General features: G+C 34.3%; 1 protein-coding gene across 1 annotated transcript in view; it reads right to left on the bottom strand.

The window, feature by feature from the left end:
- Positions 1-20,285, bottom strand: part of MMRN1 (multimerin 1) — a 76,384-nt gene that overhangs the window by 22,054 nt on the left and 34,045 nt on the right. Inside the window, exons 5-6 of the mRNA XM_009207185.4 lie at positions 9,551-9,652; positions 4,821-4,994 (exon numbers count right to left, since the gene is read on the bottom strand). Coding sequence (XP_009205449.2) covers positions 4,821-4,994; positions 9,551-9,652 — 276 coding nt within the window. The remainder of the gene's footprint in view (positions 1-4,820; positions 4,995-9,550; positions 9,653-20,285) is intronic.

Here is a 20,285-nt window from a genome sequence, read left to right as displayed (position 1 = left end):
GAGGAAAAAAAGGTTTCATGGGGACCTTGCTCCATTGTGCTGTTTCAGGACTTGGTGCTCTGTGTCCCAGCCATGGCTAAAAGGGACCAATGCATAGTTCAGGCCATTGCTTCAGAGGGTGCAAGCCCCAAGCCTTGGTGGCTTACATGTGGTATTGGGCTTTCAGATGCACGAAAGTCAAGATTTGAGGTTTGAGAACCTCCGCCTAGATTTCAAAGGATGTATAGAAACACACGGATATCCTGGCAGAGGTCTGCTTTAGGGCAGAGCCTTTATAGAGAACCTCTGCTAGGGTGGTGCAGAAGGGAAATGTGGGGTGGGACCCCCCCAAACAGAGTATCTACTTGGGTACTACCTAGTGGAGCTGTGAGAGGAGGGCCACTGTCCTGCAGACCCCAGAATGGTAGATTCACTGACAGCTTGCACCGTGCATGAGGAAAAGCCACAGACACTCAACATCAGCCCATGGAAGCAGCTGGGAGAGAGGCTGTACCCTGTAAAGCCCTGGGGTGGAGCTGCCCACTACCATGGGGACCCACCTCTTCCATCAGTGTGACTTGGATATGAGATATGGAGTCAAAGGAGATCATTTCGGAGCTTTAAGATTTGACTGCTCCACTGGATTTCGGACTTGCATGAGGCCTATAGCCCCTTTGTTTTGGCCAATTTCTCCCATTTAGAATGGATGTATTTACCCAATGCCTGTGCCCGCATTATATCTAGGAAGTAACTAACTTCCTTTTGATTTTACAGGTTCATAGGCAGAAGGAACCTGCCTTGTCTCAGATGAGGCTTTGGACTGTGGACTTTTGAGTTAATGCTGAAATGAATGAAGACTTTGGGGGACTGTTGGGAAGGCATGATCGTTTTGAAATGTGAGGACATGAGATTTGGAAGGGGCCAGGGATGGAAAAATATGGTTTGGCGTTGTCCCAACCCAAATCTCATCTTGAATTGTTGCTTCCATAATACCCATATGTCATGGGAGGGATCCATTGGGAGATAATTGAATCATGGGGAGGGGTTTATCCCATATTGTTTTCATGATAGTGAATAAGTCTCACAAGATCTGATGGTTTTATATAGGGCAGTTCCCCTGCACATGCTCTCTTGCCTGCCACCATGTAAGGTGTGGCTTTGCTCCTTCTTCACCTTCTGCCTTGATTGTGAGGCCTCCCCAGCCACGTGGAACCAAGTCCATTAAACCTCTTTTTCTATATAAATTACTCTCTCTCAGGTTTTTTTTTTTTTTTTTTTTGTAGCAATATGAAAATGGACTAACACCATAATCAATGACTATAATGTAAAATACAACATAATGCAAAGCATTTTAGACAGGAAAGTCTGTACAATGGGATATTGCCATCAGTTAGGGCTACTAGGTAGTCTATTAAAGAAAGATCATCCTAGGATTAAAAGAATAGGCTCTACATGTCTCTATTTTGTAAGTAAGTTTTAAAAAGCACTTAACATACATGAGGGACTTACATAAAATATGTGAAAGAGTGATTATTAAAATATAATGATGTTTGAGCATTTTGATATTGACAACTTTGTACAAAAACAAAGCTGTAAATATTACAATTTAGATGGATAAACGTTTCTCTGGAAATCCTACATCATAAAGATCAGTGTTGCCAGATGAAAAAAAAAAAATGGAAAAGATATTTTACTTTACTTTTTATAAACTTAGTGGAAACTAAAGTAAGTTTAAAAGTCCAAAGATCAATTTGTATGTAATTGAAAAAAGAAAACAAAACATGAAATATGGAATAGTAATCAATGACCACAGCCTTAAAGTACTAAGAAAAGGCTAAATGAATTAGAAAAGACTAGCCACAATTAAGATAAATTATGCAGAAACAGTCCTAGCATTTGTATCAAATAACATGGATAATCACACCAGAAAGGCTTTAAAATATTTTTATCTTCTACATTTTGCTTAGCATTTAACCAGTCACCCATTTATTAAATAAATATTCATGAAGTACATTCTATATGCTATACAGAGAAAGTAAAATTTAGAAAATTAGACTTCTGGTCTTAAAAAAGAATATGTAAGTATCATTGAGTGTAAGGTACTATTCAATAGTAATAGTAATATTACTCTTTCTATAAGAACATTTAGTCATTTCCCATTAGTTAAAAATGACTCTAATTCTCCTGACGTCAAAAACTTGATGAAATATAATAAAACATTTAAGGTTCAGATTAGACCTTCTTTGACTTTATAACCTTACAATTTTTCAAAATTTAAAAGAAATAATAAAATTTAAGCTTTATTGACTTTATTAGTTGTGAACAATTACAATAAATGTTTAACTTCAGCAAACAAAAAACTACATGACCTGAAAGCCATAATAAGAATAACAATAAGCAAAAACGCTGCAGATAGATAAAACTCAGTACAAAAGCTTGATCAATATAATTAGGAAAAAAAATGAAAATGAATAATATAAATTAGCTATTATGCTTTAACACTTTTTTGGAAAAATACATTGAAGAGAGTGCAAAATCACAGCAATGTCTGAAAAGCCATTAAACAGATTATTAGCTTAAAAATGTGTTTTGGGATAAGAAGCTTTTCAGATGACATTTCTACAATTTGTTACTAAACAAGCATCTGTGCAAGAATCTGATTTTGCAAGAACATATCAAAGTGCTTTATGTTAATATTTGAGTGGGCATATCGTTTTAATTCTATTTGATTCTGTTTCCTGTGACTGATATGCTTCCACTTTCTTAAAAGCATATTACATTTGGTGACTTACCAGATATATTTGGTATTAGATACCTTCGCATGCCCCTTCTGTGACTGTGAATGTATGGCCTTTTAATAACATTTAGGTGCCTCTTAAGGTATCCACCTCCTCTTAAGGATTTGAGACATTTGATTTTCAACAGTTTCTATGGCTACTGTCAGATTAAGCAGTGTTTTTCACCTTGGATGTAAAATAAACAAAGGAGGAAGCTGTGGTTTCGCTAGGCAAGCACAGCACCTTGCAGGTGGGTTTAGTTTTTGTTTCCTGTAAGAATATTCATTAACTTCAAGCCCTCTGGTTCTTATAATTAATGACTGTGCTCAGTATACAATTAATTCCTCCTATTGAGGAGGGAGTTTCATTATTAACGCTGTTGCTGTGAGTGTGTGATTTTTCTCCTGTGTCAGTGCCAGAATCTTTGTAGTAGGCTGGTAGGTCACAAAAAATAGGTGACAGGCTAATTCTCTTAGCTCATGAGAACCAACTCTTGCTAAACAAATCTCATTCAGATGGTTATAGTCAATTACATACTGTTTCTATTTGACTTCTTTCCTTCTCATAGAAAATATGTATGGAAAATATTTCCTTCTCATGCTTAGCATTGGTAAGGTTGGGTCATATCAGATACGTAGGACAAGGTCTCTCTTTTAGTGGCTGAGTAGCAGCAATTATTTATATGATTAAAAAATCATAATTGTTGTTGAGTTATGTAAGTGTCTGTACTGGTAGATGATATATTAAATATCCACCTATTTGTCTTTTTTAAATCTGAGAACCACAATAGAGAAAAGATAACTTGTGAATCATAAAAATTGGGTTGTACACTGAGTTTTTTAATGAATAAAGCAAAAGGAAAAAACCCAGTAATCCTGAAACTTGCAAACAGACAAGTTTCATACAATAAACCCATTTGGGACACTCCCAGGAACCAAACTAACTGCATGCCTAGAACATCCTTGCCCTACCTGAAACCCTTTTGCCTGGTTAACATCGAGATGGTTTCTCCTTCTAGATGCTTTCCCTGGTCCCCTTAGATTGGATTTGTTGCAAGTGTCAAGTAGTCCCATTGTATCCTGTGTATAACACTTTCATAGCAATTACTCACTATACATAAATCTCTGTGGCAGGCAGAATAAGACACACCCATTTCCCCCAAGGTGTCCATATGCTAATTCCCCATATCTGTGAATATGTATCTTACATGGCAAAAGGGACTTGGCAAATGTGATTAAGTTAAGTGCCTTGAGATAGGGAGATTTTTCTGATTATCCAGGTAGGTCCAATGGAGTTACATGGTCAGAAAGATGCAGAGAGAACTCAACACAGTGTAGCTGGCTTTAAAGATGGAGGACTATGAGTCAAGAAATGCAATGGCTTCTAGAAGCTGGGAATGGACCTCAGTTTACAGACATCAAGAAAACAGGGACCTCAGTCCTACAACTGCAAGAAAATGAGTTCTGCCAACAACTTGGATTAGCAGAAAATGGATTATCCTGTAGAGCCTCCAGAAAGAAACATAGCCTGCTTTTAAGCCCACTGTTTTAAGAGCACAAAATTCAGGCAAAGCCTATTCACATATATAAATTTTTTTAATATTAATAATAACTGGAATGTTTTAGGATGTATTTAGTAGATTTTACACCATAACCTAGAAAATTTTGGGGCTAATGATCCACTTCAGATTAGTATTGAGTCAAACAGGCATCTAGCTGTCTTGATCCCCTAAATGTATCTTTATTCTTGAAGTGGATAACACAATGGAAGTAAATTAATATGACTCGCGTTAACTAAAAATGAATATAAGTAAGGCTATAATTAGATGCATTATGTTTATCAACCAAATGGAATATTCAAATACTTCAGTATATATAATAAAATGTAGATATTTCAAATTATTTCAGAATTTTAGTGATTTTATATCTCATTCAAAAAATATCTTTCTTAGGTTTCCATACCACCCAGACTAAAGCAAAGATCTCGAAGTGATGTAAGAAAAGAAAAATGAATCATTTGCTTCCTGTGTTACTGAATGAATAATTTATTTTATTTTATTTTTACCTTTTAGAAGAGATTGAAATTCTCTGCCTTTATCTTCATTGACTTTTCCTTCTAGGGAAGAGTAAGTGTTCCTTATGTCATTCACAGTCAAAGAAATATTGTCAATCTTGTTCTGCAGAAGTGTCAGTTTGTTTGCCTGGTAGTTTACCTGGTCAGTCATTTTTCGCATCACTTCTGCATACAGAAGAAGAGAAAATTGAGACCATTTAAAAATATATTTTGACCCATAGTTTGTATCATATAATGGAGAAAAACTAAAACCCCCTTTCTTCTATCATCTGGAGCACAACAAGGATGCTCACTTTCACCACTGTTTTTCAACAAAGCACTAGAAGCTCTAGCTAGAGCAATCAGACAAGACAAAGAAATAAAGGGCATTCAAATTAGAAAGGAAGGGGTCAAAGCATCCTTGTTTGCAGATGATATGACCTTACATTTGGAAAAACCTGAAGACTCCACCAAAAAACTATTAGAATGGATAAATGAATTCAGTAAAATTGCAGGATACAAAACCAACATATGAAACTCAGTAGCATTTTTATATGCCAACAGTGAATAATCTGAGAAAGAAAAAAAAGTAATCTCATTTACAGTAGCCACACACAAAGTTAAATACATAAGAATTCAATTAACCAAAGAAGTGGAAGATCACTATAATGAAAACTATAAAACACTAATGAAAGAAAATGAAGATATGTCATGTTCATGGATAGGAAGAATAAATATTGTTAAAATGTCCATACTATCCAAAGCAACCTACAGATTCAATGCAATCCCTATCAAAACACTGATGACATTCTTCACAGAAATACAAAAAAAAAAAAAAAAAATCCTAAAATTTATATGGAACAACAAAAGACCCAGAATAACCAAAGTTTACCTAAGCAAAAAGAACAACTGAAGGAACAACTGGAGGAATCATATTACCTGACTTCAAATTATAATACAGAACTATAGTAACCAAAACAGCATGGTACTGGAATAAAAACAAATAGACCAATGGAATAGAATAGAGAACCCAGAAACAAATCCACATATCTACAGTGAGCTCATTTTCAACAAAGGTGCCAAGAACAAACACTGGGGAAAAGACAATCTCTTTAATAAATGGTGCTGGGGAAATTGGATGTCCATATGCAGAAGAATGACTCTAGACCTCTATCGCTTGCCATGCACAAAAATAAAATAAAAAAGGATTAACTATTTAAGTCTAAGACCTCAAAACATGAAACTCCTACAAGAAAACATTGGAGAAAGTCTCTAAGACATTGGTCTGGGCAAAAATTTCTTGAGTAATACCCCACAACCACAGATGCTCAAAGTAAAAATGGACAAACGGGATCACGTCAAGTTTAAAAGCTTCTGCACAGCAAAGGAAACAACCAACAGAGTCAAGACACAACCCACAGAATGAGAGAAAATCCTTGCAACCACCCATCTGACAAGGGACTAAATAATCAACATATATATGAAGGTCAAACAACCCTATAGGAAAACATCTGATAATCCAATCAAAAAATGGGCAAAAGATTTGAATAGACATTTTCAAAAGAAGACACACAAATGGCAAACAGGCATATAAAAGGGTGCTTAGCATAACTGATCATCAGAGAAACTCAAACCAAAACTACTATGAGATATCATCTCACCTCAGTTAAAATGACTTATATCCAAAAGATAGGAAATAACAAATGCTGACCAGGATGTGGAGAAAAGGGAACCGCCATACCCTGTTGGTAGGAATGTAAATTAGTACAACCATTATGGAGAACAGTTTGGAGGTTCCTCAAAAACTAAAAAGAGAGATACCACATGATCTAGCAATCCCACTGCTAGGTAAATACACAAAAGAAAGGAAATCAGTATATCCAAGAGGTATCCACACTCTCATGTATATTGCAGCACTATTCGCAGCAATAGCCAAGATATGGAAGAAATATACGTGACCATCAACAGATGAATAGATAAAGAAAATGTGGTATATATGCACAATGGAGTATTATTCAGCCATAAAAAACAAAGCAACAACATGGATGCAACTGGAGATCATTATGCTAAGGGAAATAAGCCAGGAACAGAAAGACAAATATCACATGTTCTCACATATTTGTGGGATCTAAACATCAAAACAATTGAACTCAAGGAGATAGAGAGTAGAAGGATGGTTTATTAGAGGCTGGGAAGGATAATGGCTGATTGGAGTGAGGTGGAATGGTTCATCTCCCAGGTGCAAGCGATTCCCCTGCCTCAGCCTCCCAAGTAGCTGGGACTACAGGTGTGTGCCACCACATGTGGCTAATTTAGTAGAGACGAGATTTCACCATGTTGGCCAGGATGTTCTTGATCTCCTGACCTTGTAATCCACCCGCCTTGGCCTCCCAAAGTGCTGAGATTACAGGCGTGAGCCACCACACCCAGCCTAAAACCATTTAAATGTTTAATTAAAAATTAAATATATATGTGTGTGTGTGTGTGTGTGTATATGTTTAAAAATATATAAATACAAATTTGTTTTTTATTTGGGTATAAAAATTTTGTTAGAGGCTGGGCACAGTGGCTCACAGCTATAGTCCCAGCAGTTTGGGAGGCTGAGGCAGGTGGACTGCTTTGGCCCAGAGGTTCAAGACTAGCCTGGGCAACATGGCTAAACCTCATCTCTGTAAAGAAAAAAAAAAATTAACCAGGCATGGTGGCACACGCCTGTAGTCCCAGCTGTTTGGGCACCTGAGGCAGGAGGACTGGTTGAGCTCTGGAGATGGAGGCTTCAGATGCATGATCACTTCACTGTACTCCTGCCTGGGTGACACAGAGAGACCCTGTCTCTAAAAAAATTAATAAGTAAATAAATAAATAAATAAATAAAAATAAAAAAGAAGAGCAAAAGAAAGAATGAATAAGACCTACTATTTAATAGCACAATGTTGTGACTATAGTCAATAATAATTTAATTATACATTTTAAAATAACTAAGAGAATATAATTGGATTGTTCGTAACCGAAAGGATAAATGCTTGAGGGGCTGGATACCTCATTCTCCATTATGTGATTATTACACATTGTGTACCTGTATCAAAACAATATATACACCTACTATGTACCCACAAAAATTAAAAATTAATTATATGTATTTAAAACCACTTAATTTTTTATTTTTTATTTTTGAGACCGAGTCTCGCTCTGTCGCCAGGCTGCAGTGCAGTGGCATGCTATCGGCTCACTGCAATCTCTGCCTCCCGGGTTCAAGAGATTCTCCTGCCTCAGCCTCCCAAGTAGCTGGGACTACAGGAAGGCACCACCATGCCTGGCTAACTTTTTTTATTTTAGTAGAGACGGGGTTTCACCATGTAGGCCAGGATGTTCTTGATCTTCTGACCTCATGATTCACCTGCCTCAGCCTCCCAAAGTGCTGGGATTATAGGCATGAGCTACTGTGCCTGGCCTAAAACCACTTCAATTTTTAATTAAAAATTAAATATATATATATATTTAAAATCACTTAAATTTCATGATAGATTTGAAGGTAATTCAAATAAACTATATTTGCACTAATACATTTGAAACTATAAGCCTATATTCATTTAGCAAATGGCAACTTGAATGTTAAGACTAAGTGTAGAAATTTGTAAAAAGCATTATAATAGCTTCGATTTCTAAAATGTTTTAACTTTTCTCAGAATTTTCTGTTTTAAAAAAATTATTTCAAAGAGTTACTGTTACACTCTCAAAAAGAAACAAAGGGACAGAAAACCAAAATAACTTGCTCGCAGTTACAGAGCTGATGGCTCATCTTCTGCTTCCAAATTCAATACCTCGATATTAAAAATATGCAGCTGTATATATGTAGGTAGTTGTAGCTATGTTCTGAGAATTTTATTGTTTACTGAGGTATTCATTAATCAAGGATAAAGAGACTTATAATTTAGTTTGAATCACTTTATATAGCAATAATACTGTCTATCCCTTTACACATGTATTGCAGTAATTCAAGAATGTTATGGTCTTTTATAAAGATACTGAATTTCAATCCCTTAAAAAATTACAATACCATTGTTAGGGGATATTCAGCTGCGTTCTTCAAGACAGCCCTTTAAGTGACATTTCTTAATTGAATGCCTTGTTTTGTATGACTAGATCCATGCCAAACACAGTGAATAGATGTTTTTAGCAGCAACCAACCTTATGTTTGTCAGAGCTAAAGTTTAGCTTAAAAGAAATGGCAAAAACTGATTAGAAAGACGGAAAAACATGTGACATGCCAGCTTTGGATCAGCAGGAGGTTCTTGTTGATTCTTAGTCATAATTTCGTTTCTTAGGGATCAGCACCTGTTAAGCGATCTCTTATCAATGAATGGAAGAGAACCTTCTTAGATCCCTTAAAATAATGTGTTGTTCCTTCCATGTCAAGGGTCTTCCATAATGGCACTCTTTGGAGAACGAAAGTTTGGTCTTGTTTTGGAAACCTGTGGTTTCCTTACAACCTAATATCATAGCATTTTTATTCCTTCTGTGTTTGCACACAAAGCTTCAATAATTATACATGGTCTTTTCAGTACCTATTATAGCTTATCCACAATTTCTCCCAACATCCAGCACCAGTAGAAAAGGACTGAGAAGTATGCTAATGTGTCACCACCAATCATTTGACAGCTAAGAGATTTCTTGCTTAGAAGTTGTAATAAATAGCACTGGCAATAATTGGGTTAGAGATGATAGCAATTACAGTCTATGACCTGGGTCACCACAGTCTTGCTGCTGCTGCTCAGCTACTCCTCTGCCAACAGCTGTATGACTTTCAGCCTGGTTGGTGTGTATCAAATGTTGCTGTTCCTGGGCTAAAAGGAAGCAGAAAGAGAACAGAGACAGTTAAGCGCTGGGACGGCCTCATTTTTTCCAGTCCTGAACAATAATGTGGCTGACATTCATTTTCCCGTGTACTGAAGCATGATGGTCGGGGATGACTGCAGAGTAAGCTGCTCCGCCCCCAACCATAGGGCAATGTGACACCACACTGGAGTGGGAAATGCAGGACTCTAATTCTGCTTGGAAAACAAATAAAATTATTCAGGCCTCCTTTCCATGAAAATGGATAGTAGTTTGCGGGAGCTGTGTAAACTAGCAGATGTATACTGCCTGCCTAATTGAGGGGATTTTAAAATCCGCTGTGTTAAAAGCTGTAACCGTTTTATAAGTGGACTGCCACAAAGGCTGATTGTTTAACAAGGCAATTTCCAACTGAGGTCTACTTGGATAAAAGGGACAGCTACAGGTTCCTTACTAAAATAAAAACAGGTATTTCATTAATAGTGCCACTTAAATGGATTGTTTCCAGATTTTTATAGTCTCAAACTGGACTAAAAATAAAAGTAAACTATTGCAGGCATATTTTAAGCAAATCAACTGGTAAAGTCAGTGAAATTTCATTAAATAGAAATTCTCATAAAATAAATCAACTCTATTGAAGAATTTAACATGACTCAAGTAATATTTTAAATGGCAATATAGTTTTTCATTGGGGAAAACAGTTTAGAGAAATGAACTATTTAAAATATTGAGAACAGGGCAGGTGTGGTGGCTAACGCTTGTAATCCCAGCACTTTTGGGAGGCCAAGGCAGGTGGATCACTTGAAGTCAGAGCTCAAGACCCACCTGGCCAACATAGTGAAAGCCCGTCTCTACTAAAAATACAAAAATTAGTCTGGTGTGATGGTGGGTGCCTGTAATTCCAGCTACTCGGGAGGCTGAGGCAGGAGAATCAATTAAACCTGGGAGGCGGAGGTTGCAGTGAGCCGAGATGGCACCACTGCACTCCAGCCTGGGGGATAGAGCAGGACTCTACTAATAAATCAATCAATAAATAATTAAAATAAATAAAATAAAATATTGAGACCATCAAATAATGTGGCTTTAATTTACAGACTTCTAATGAACAAATTTATCCATTAAAGTCTGCATGTCAGACATGAGGAAACAAGTGTTTTGTGTCTGGCTGTGCTTCTTCCCATGTGAATTTATGAACCAATGAAACTCTGCATCTCTGGCACATGTTAATTATGCTCCCTAAGCCATATGTGGCCGTGACTATAGTACTTAAACTTCTCTACTCCACAGGAAGTATATTTGATATTAATTTGAGTCTCTATTGTTAGATTGAATTTTGCATTGTTTTTCTTCAGGGCATTGAGCTAAATTAATGAATTTCCATTCATGTCCAATATTTTTGTTTTGATGCTGTTTCTTTTTGATTTTCATTTCCTCCACTGTATTCTAGAAAGTCCTGTGTAATTGTTGACTTATCTGGTGGACAAAGGCAATCTGCAGCTTGGGAAATAGTGTAATTATTTAGGGGATGGAGTGGGTGGTGGAAAGTGTAAATCTTCTTCTAAGACCTAGCAATAAGGTTATTATAGTGTAAGTTTAAATTAATTCACACAGATACAGCCATTTAATCATTGCATAAATTTTTATCACGATTCCTCCTTAAATGGTGTAATGAGGCCTTTTATTCTGGCAGCTTAAATGTAAATCCATCCAAGAGTATAACTAGAGAGTAAAGCAATGGTTCTTAGACTGGGGTTCCTTAATCTGCAGTATGAGCATCACCTGGAAACTTTTGGCCGTAGAACTTCTAGAACGCCACCTTGGACCTACTAATTTAAATATGAGTGTTAAGGATACAAACTTATAAGTATTTATAGCGGTAAGAACAGGTGAATGTAACAGGACGAACAATGATCTTTTCATTTATTTGCTGCTTACATTTTTGGCTAGATCATAGGAACAAAAAGAGCTGGTGCATTTGAAGGTAGTACCATTACTCAGTAGGCTGTTGATACTTTGTTAGGAAGGGAAGCATAATTATAGTGAAAGCAAAGATAATATTGTTTTGTGGTATACAAACAAGGTAACTCTTCAAATTTCCTTTTCTATCATTAACTTTTATTATAACACATATTTCTTTACATCCCATTAGAAACTTTTTTTTCTCATGGATGGAAATCAGAAGTTCCTGTATACTTTGAAACATTAAGTGTCCATGTTCTTTTCACTCCCTCACCTGAGATTCTCATTCAGTGGATCTATTTTGGGGAATGGGACATGTGCGTATTAAAAAACAAAACAAAACAAAAAACTCTACAGGTGATTTCTATGTATGGCCCTGGTTAGGAACACTAATTTAGAACAAATTGCTAAGCTTTCTACTTCTAAGAGGGAAATTCATTGTTATAATGCAGAAAATACTAGATATATTAATACTAAAATTGCAATCCAGAAATCAATCTTCATAGACTTAAATAGCATTCCTGTTAATAACAAAGGCATGTGTTGAAGACATGATTTAATAAAGTTTAAGAAACGAAAACCTTGAGTCTCATACCATTTCTTAAAGAGTGAGTGAAGTGGGATGGGGGTGGAAGGTGCCTTTCACAGCTTCCTGATTTCCTTATGTAGACATTGCCATTCTTTCTATTGTTATCGCACAAGATCCCTAGAGAGGCACTGCTAAGCATGGAAGCATATGAAGGGTGTTTGTGCTGCCTTCACAGCAATCAAATCTACAGCCCAATGACAATTTTAGAATGTCTCAGAAATAAAATCGCTTTCCACTCAAAAGCCAGACTGTTGCTCCTTACTCCCATCTAGCAACATTGCACATTCCCCAACTCCATGATTGTGTTTTGCCAGTATGTAGCAATGTGGTCGGCCAATTGTTAAAATATTGAAATATAATAAAGCCACAACTGTTGGCAAATATATAATGCTGAAGTCCAATAACTGACAGGCTGAGTTATGCCAATTATAATATTAACTAATTACAAGTTAATCATGGATACATGATAAAGGATGTATTTTGTAGGATATGTGATGAATAGAATTCCTACTGTGGCAACATCTGAAAACTATTTTTCAAAATTAGCATTTTGTTGGACCGATGTCAGGCACTGCATAGATTCTGTGAAACAGTCAGTGTTTTAGTAGAATGAACAGTTTATCATTACTTATGATTTATGTATTTGCTAGAACTTCCAAATCGTTTGGTGCTCAATTTATTTTACTTATTAGTATGTGCTAATTGTTCTAAATGTATAGTTATTTGATAATTATAGTCCAGAAGTTTATAGTAAATTATTGAAGACACTGAAAAAGAAACAAAAGTTTAACCAAATTTTAAAAGCATTTGTTTCAGGTATCATGAGTATGAATTTTTTGAATCTGAGAATAAAACAAAAATTGTATCACTTAGGAACCTAGTCATAAATTAGGTAATGATACTGTGCCAAACTCAGTTAGTCTGGAACATCTTTTAATATGTACAACATCTAAATAATACCAAATAATTATAAAAAATAAATTCAATATTAAATAAATAAGCTACATTTCTGGAATGAAAATCAACTTGATTTTCAATATTGGTAGATTATTTTTTCTTGCTAGGTAAATGTTGGATTCAAACAATCATACAAATTTGTATAATAAAGAAATAAAATTACTAGACTCATTTTTCATCATAATGACATTTACCCATTATGTTAAACATCATTTGCAACCATGAATCATGAAGAAGAAAATATTAAAGAATGTTATGAAATTAGTCTCATGAAATAAGTATTCTTAATAATAAAATTTTTAAATGAAATCAATTGAAGTAAAAAACTTAAAAAATACTTTATCAGATGTTAATAAAGTGCCCACAAAATAAATAAAATATTTAGAAAAAAATCAGAATTTTAAATTATTTCTTTTTTAAAATAATAAGAGCATTAAAAATAATAGAGCATTTTAGAAAGTAAAAATATTATAGAACTTACCTAATATAATAATTCTAATCTAGGAATATCATTACAAATCAGTTTTATGATACTGCTTTTTGTAAGACAACTTCTTAGAAAACTTAAAAGTCAACTTGATAAAATATAAAAGTATTATTAATGAAACTTGAACTCTTTCATATACAAGTATTTTCATAATTTTACTAAAATGTAAAAATCAAGAATTTTAAAGCAGTTAATTTTTTTTTAATCTCAGTAAATTAGAAGGAAAACCATCTTTAATACTACATTAGTAATGTAGTAATACATATGAACACTCGAGAAAGGAATTTTCCACAAAATTTGTGTATGTGAAAATTTAATTTTTTAGATAGGTGAAGCCAGTGCAATAATAGTGAAAAAGTAAACCAGGAATTCCAGGCAAAATTTTAGATAGACTTCTGTTATTTTTTTAAATTTTGGCACTCTAAGTTACTGTATTCAAATATTTCTGACTGAAAGTATAATGTGTTATCAAGTAAACACTTGAAATCTTTTCTAGATGAATTTCATATTTACTACTATATATCAAATAGAGAAGAGACAATAAAGATAGACTAGAGAGAGAGAGAAAGATGGAAAGACAGATGGAAAGCAAGAGTACATACTAAAAATTAAAATAATAAAAATTGGAAGAATACTTGGACTTCAAAGATAGCCTGTGATGTTACAGCTAAAAAGGCATTTTTTAAATTATATCAAGCCCTATGAATTCACTTTCATATAAATTGTGAAATTTAACATTTGGAAAATAGACTTTGTTATGCACATGTACCCTACAACTTAAAGTATAATAACAATAAATAAATTAAAAAAAAAAAAACATAAAAAAAAAAAAGAACTGATTTTCAGAGATGACACACTAACAGAAATGCCAATCCTTTTTCAGCTTTACAAGAAAAGAAAATTCCCCTAGTTAAACTGGAGACAATTAAAAAAATCTGATCAAAGATAGTATAGATATGAAAATTTCATGTATTCTGTAAATATACATTTGAAACTTATATATTCTATTTTAAAAGAACATATATTAATTGAAATCTATAGATGTATATATACTATTTGAAACAAAAATTAGTAAAAGACCAATTATACAAGAAAAAGGTTTTCTAATAAATTGTTTGAAAATAAAATTTATATGACAAAACTAAAAAAATGCAATAAATATTCCTTGATTTATGCTGCCAGATGAATTTGGCCTTATGACATTTACAAAGCTCTATAAACAAATAGGATATTTATATAGGAATTTTCATGATTTAGTTAATAGTAAAGATAGTAAACTTTCAAAAATACACACAGTATTCAAGTGCTGATAAAAATTGAATGCAATCACTTTTTATTCAGGAAAGCCCAACAGATAATTCAGCAGGAGGATAATTTAACTGATGTTAATAGAAATTACAAACTTATTGAGACCTCATGTCACCCAGTTTCTCTAAATCTGATGGGTAAGTCATTAAAGGAGGTTGAGAGAGTTCCCTATATTAAATTATCTCTCTGACCAGGACATCATTTAGCTGGTATCATCCATGGCAAAAGACCACACCAATATAATTTGTAGAAATCAATAAATTGCTTAGAAATTATTAGAATGATATGAGTGATTTTTGGTACGATTTATCTTACTTTCTTACTTGGTCTGTAGTTTTAGATTGTGTTAAAGACAATGCTTTAATTTAAGAAAATAAAAAGTAATGCATTCTTAATTTTTGATTTATATACAGTATTGACTGTGACTGCTGCCCCTTCCCACCAATCATCATAATCAAAAGGCAGATTGGTTTGGGTGCTCGTGATCCTGAAGTGGAGAGACCTCAATACAAATCACAAAAGCATTTTACACAGGATTTATTTCCGGGGTTCAAAATACTTTAGTAAAGCTTTATTATAAATAGTGACATGTTATTTTAAGTTGCATTTTATAATGGAATTTTAGTCAGTTCTTTTCATTTTACTTCTTACAAAGTATTACATGCTGCATATTTAATATGAAGATTATAACATAATGTTTTACTGAACATCCTTCAAGGACCGGGAAGCAAGGGCAATGTCTCTCTCTCTCTCACACACACACACACACGCACACACACACACACACACACACGAGGATGTGTGGGGGGTATTTTAACTCTTCTAGGATCCTATTTGAGACTTCAGTAGGAGCACTTCATCAATATATAGTTCCTTCTGTGTACCCAGTCCAGGAAAGATCCTGAATGCTCAGGAAGTAACAATGTACCTAGGTGAGAGGTAAAGTGTCAAGAATAGAAAAGAGGCAAATGAAGAGCATCAAAGTTTAATTTTCTATTGACCTGAGGGTCAAAAGAATTTGAGATATATATCATTCATGTGATCTTGAAAAATGCTATTACATTAAAAAAGGGAATAGACAGTGATATGTGGGAGATAATCAATATATTGAAAATAGTAACCAAAAACATAAGAAAAAACTTTAAAATCAGTGACAAGAGGGAGAGGAGAGAGTAAGTTAAAAAGTTGTCAGAAAGAAAAAAAAAAACAGCAATTGAAAGAGATAAAAAATAAACATATATAGAAGAATCAAGTAAAAATCTAGTTTTCCTGTACACTAAAATTTGATGATTCATTCCTCAGTATATGAAAATAATATATATAAAATGAGAGAAATTAAGCTTTTTTCATATTTTATAGTTTCAAGATCACTAATTTGAAAGAAAATGTGATTATGAAGTATTTTATAGTATTAAATGCCAAAAATTAATGTAATTGCATGTGTATATGTGCATGTTCATAAAGCTTCCCATTTGCTCTTAGCAATATTCTTAAATCCTTTTTTTTTTTTTTTTTTTAGAATCTAAGTGAGAAAACTGTACTCCTGAATAAAAGAAACAACTATTAAGCATCACACAAAGATCCTTGAGATCCAGTGGTCACATGAATTTCTTTGCTCGGGAATTCATTAGATGGAGTCCCTGCCAAGGCTGTTGAAAACCTGAAATGCCTGTTTTACAAATTCAATAGTTTATGTTATCTTTCCCTACTTCTGTTTGTTGACTGGAGTTCAATACTTCCATTCATCCCAATTTATTACACGGGATTTAACCAGCCACAGCAAAGAGCTGATAGGATCTCTGACAGTGGAGTCAGTTACTCTCCTGTGATAAAGAGCCTCGTTGATTGATGCTCTTTTGTTTTTTCATTTAGCAATCTTTCTGTCTCCCCAAATGTATTCTCTACCACAAGGACTGCCACAGATTCTAGGTTTTCCAAGCAATCTATCTTTCACTTGACACAGACCTTTGCTTTGTTCCTTACAGGACAGATTTCTAAGTTTCTTTTTCTTGTTCCCTTCTAAGCGATAAGCACAGGGACGGAGGACATTTATTTCAGTCAAATAATTTGTAAAGATGTTTGTGCACTTCAGATTCTTTTTAAATGCAATATATTTTTTAAGTTGGATTCCTTTTTGCTTTTCTCCCAGCACAATTACTCTCTTTCTTTTCCCCTTGCAATGGAAGCCCTGACCTTGATAGATCAAGGACTTACAGAAGCAAAGTCTCCAAGTGTCTACAGTAGGAGCAACAGCTTCCTTATTAGATCCTTTTTTTTTTTAATTAGATGGGTTTTATTTGCATTATTTTGTTGTTGTTTTCCTTCCAGGCCTTTGAACCATATGGAGGAAGTCATTAATGGCAACTCAGTAATGAGAATGTTTGCTCTCTCCCACTCAGAGCCAGAAAACCTTCCTGTGTGGCTTGAGGAGACAGATTTCCAGCTGATCCATCAATATCAGGTGAATACTGGCATGGTGAATGTTCGGTGTACATATTAAGCTTTACTGAGATTTACTAGTTAAATTGAAGTAGGCAGTTTGGTGCAATAACCACTTATGGTACACAGTGTTCTTCACTAAAGGCATCATCATTTTATTGTGAAAGATGCTTAGAGAAGGTAATGTTCTTTCTCAAAGAAGAAAACATTTGCTACTGCTGGGAAGAACTAGGCATGCAGAACTACAGGGAATGCATTTTACAATCCTCCTGCTAGAGAAGCCCCATATTCAAATGTTAGTTACAGTAGCTCTTATATAATTTATTGCATGATTTCACAGCATTTGTAAAACCAAATATTTGTTATATATTCATAACATATGGTGGGGCCAGTTTATTTCCGCACTTGTACATGCTCACATTTTGTCAGCATTCATAATATCTGTAGTACAAAACAGAATGTTATAAGATACCTTTTTCCTATAAAGGATCTGATGATTAAAGCCACTGTATTTTTAAAAACAGATTTGCAGACAAGTTTTCTTCATCCTCTGTAATCTAACATTATTTGTGTTTAAATCATTGCCCTTTGTGTCGTTAAAGTAAGTCATGCTTTCCTCGTCCCACTTCAGAATATTTTAGAGACATCTACTGGAAAAGAGCATTATTGCAAATTTTATAAAACAGGTTTAAGTGTATGTTACTGCTGACTTTTTGAAAAGTGTCTTGAATACCATATCACAAAATTAGGTCTTTTCTAAAGGCAAAACCCTTGTGCAAACTGTCTTTGATGACTCATTCCTCATTATGTACAAATATATATATTTGAAATGAGAAAATGACATAACAAATGTAAAACATATCAGAATTATTACTTTGATGTTGGACTTAAAGCTCCTTTTTTTCCCCATATAAGGTTCTATTCATTTAGATTTTTAAAATTGGTTTCCTTTTGACAATATGATGAATATTTCTACAAGGTAATCTAGAACTGTGGCTACCAGTATTTTGATTATCTGAGTTGCAGCTGAAGTACATGTGTAGCAGATTAGCATATTGTGGAATAAAGAGAGAATCACCCATGGATTCTGAGTCACCACATCTCTTTCTAACAGTTTCGTGATGGATTTACATCCCCAAAGAAATAGAAAGAAGGGTATAAAAGAAAGAAATGGAAAGAAGGGTACAAAAGTGGAGGAGAAGAAGTAAAAAACAGTACAGTTGCAAATAGCTCCAATTTATTCCTGAACTGGTGATATTTCTTGCATATTTACAAGATCTTCCTACTACAATTTGGTTAGCTATTAGAAGGGAAAATGTGCAAACAGCCCCCCAGGAGAGAAATAATGAAGGTTCAAGGGACAAAGGGACACAGTAGTTCCTAACACAACCAGTGCATCAATTGCACTAATAGAAAATTCAGTCATTGAAAATACAACTGCACTAAAAGTGAAAAGTAGAATGGTCAAAGTATAGTAGGTAGCAACAGGGGGTTCTTTTGGAATCAAAGCTATATTAGAATTGGTTGTATGACAACATGACACAATATGCACATCTGCCATTGGAACATTATTCCCATTGTAGATTTCCTTAGAAAAGAGGCCTTTCAATAACAGCTTAATCAATCAGCAGATACCTGAATTATGAGTGGTTCCAATTACACTGTTATGACAGAAGGTAGTAATCGGAACTGTTCTGGGACATTTTTTGTCACTGGAAATGAATACAATGATTTGTAAATCTAGTATAAAACCTATCCACAGGTTACTTCCAATTAGGATATAAGGTGCCATTAAACAATCCCTAAACTACTTGAATTCATAAATATTTCATATCATACTTTGAAAAATGAGAATGGCAGGACACAGTCTATATTTGAAGCTGTCGACTAGTCTTTGTTTCTTGTGTCTATATTTACAGGGATATTCTGGTGTTTTTTTCTTCCTACATGTGTGTAGTTCACCATAGTGATAAAGAATTGATTCCTAAGTATAAAAGGTTGAAACATGGAGCAACAACAATTCTCATCAACTAGAGTCCATGACATTGTTTCATCTGTAGACTTTTTCCCTTCCATGTGTCTACCAATAGGATGTGTAATAACATCCTAAATTTCTAGAAATGTGCTCTGCAAACAAACACTCGAATCACCAAGAAATAATGATGGAATTAATAATCTCATGATATCCTTCCTTGTAGAAGAAAATAAATACAGATTTCAGAAACAGAATTCTAAATACTAGTCAGAACTTTTAACCATTCACCAACTCTAGACACAAATATGTTTTACCATTGTGAGTATATTCGTGTACTTCATGGAAATCAGAAATCAGGGCCATATTTGGGCCTTTTTAGAATATGCTAAATTCTTTATTTCCAAATATTTTCAGCATAGATTATATTTTATTTAAAAGTTTATTTTGCCTGGTTATAAATGCAGTACATATTCATTCTATAGTCTAAAAATAAATTGAATTTTTATAACATCTTCGAAATTCAGGCCAGACCCAGAATAAATAGCATTATGGTGAAATTTGCCTGCAGATTCTCATTGTATGGGCTAGTAAAACCATAAATAATATCCCTAACTAAAATGCAGGATTCCTAGAGCTTTTGTATTATAATTTGCTTTTTCTTAATGTGAGTCATAATGGTTTATCCACACTTATGTTAATTTTTAATCACAGTCTCTTACACTGTTGATTGAACTCCCCACCACTGCTAATGGCCTTTCTCGTAATATTCATTCACTTAAAATATGTATGCTGATGCCATATTTTATTTTTCAAAGGAAACCTGTTTAAAGCCAAAAGCAAAATAATAGTCACATGGATATTAGGCCACAGCGGGTTACCATGTGTTTGATCAGCCTTGCCACCAGAAAGTCCTTAAAACCTCGGTTGAAA

This window comes from Papio anubis, chromosome 3, assembly GCF_008728515.1.
Source record: "Papio anubis isolate 15944 chromosome 3, Panubis1.0, whole genome shotgun sequence".
NCBI lineage: Eukaryota > Metazoa > Chordata > Mammalia > Primates > Cercopithecidae > Papio > Papio anubis.
The sequence above is the reverse complement of the archived record's forward strand: the minus strand, read 5'-3'. Positions and strand labels throughout refer to the sequence as shown.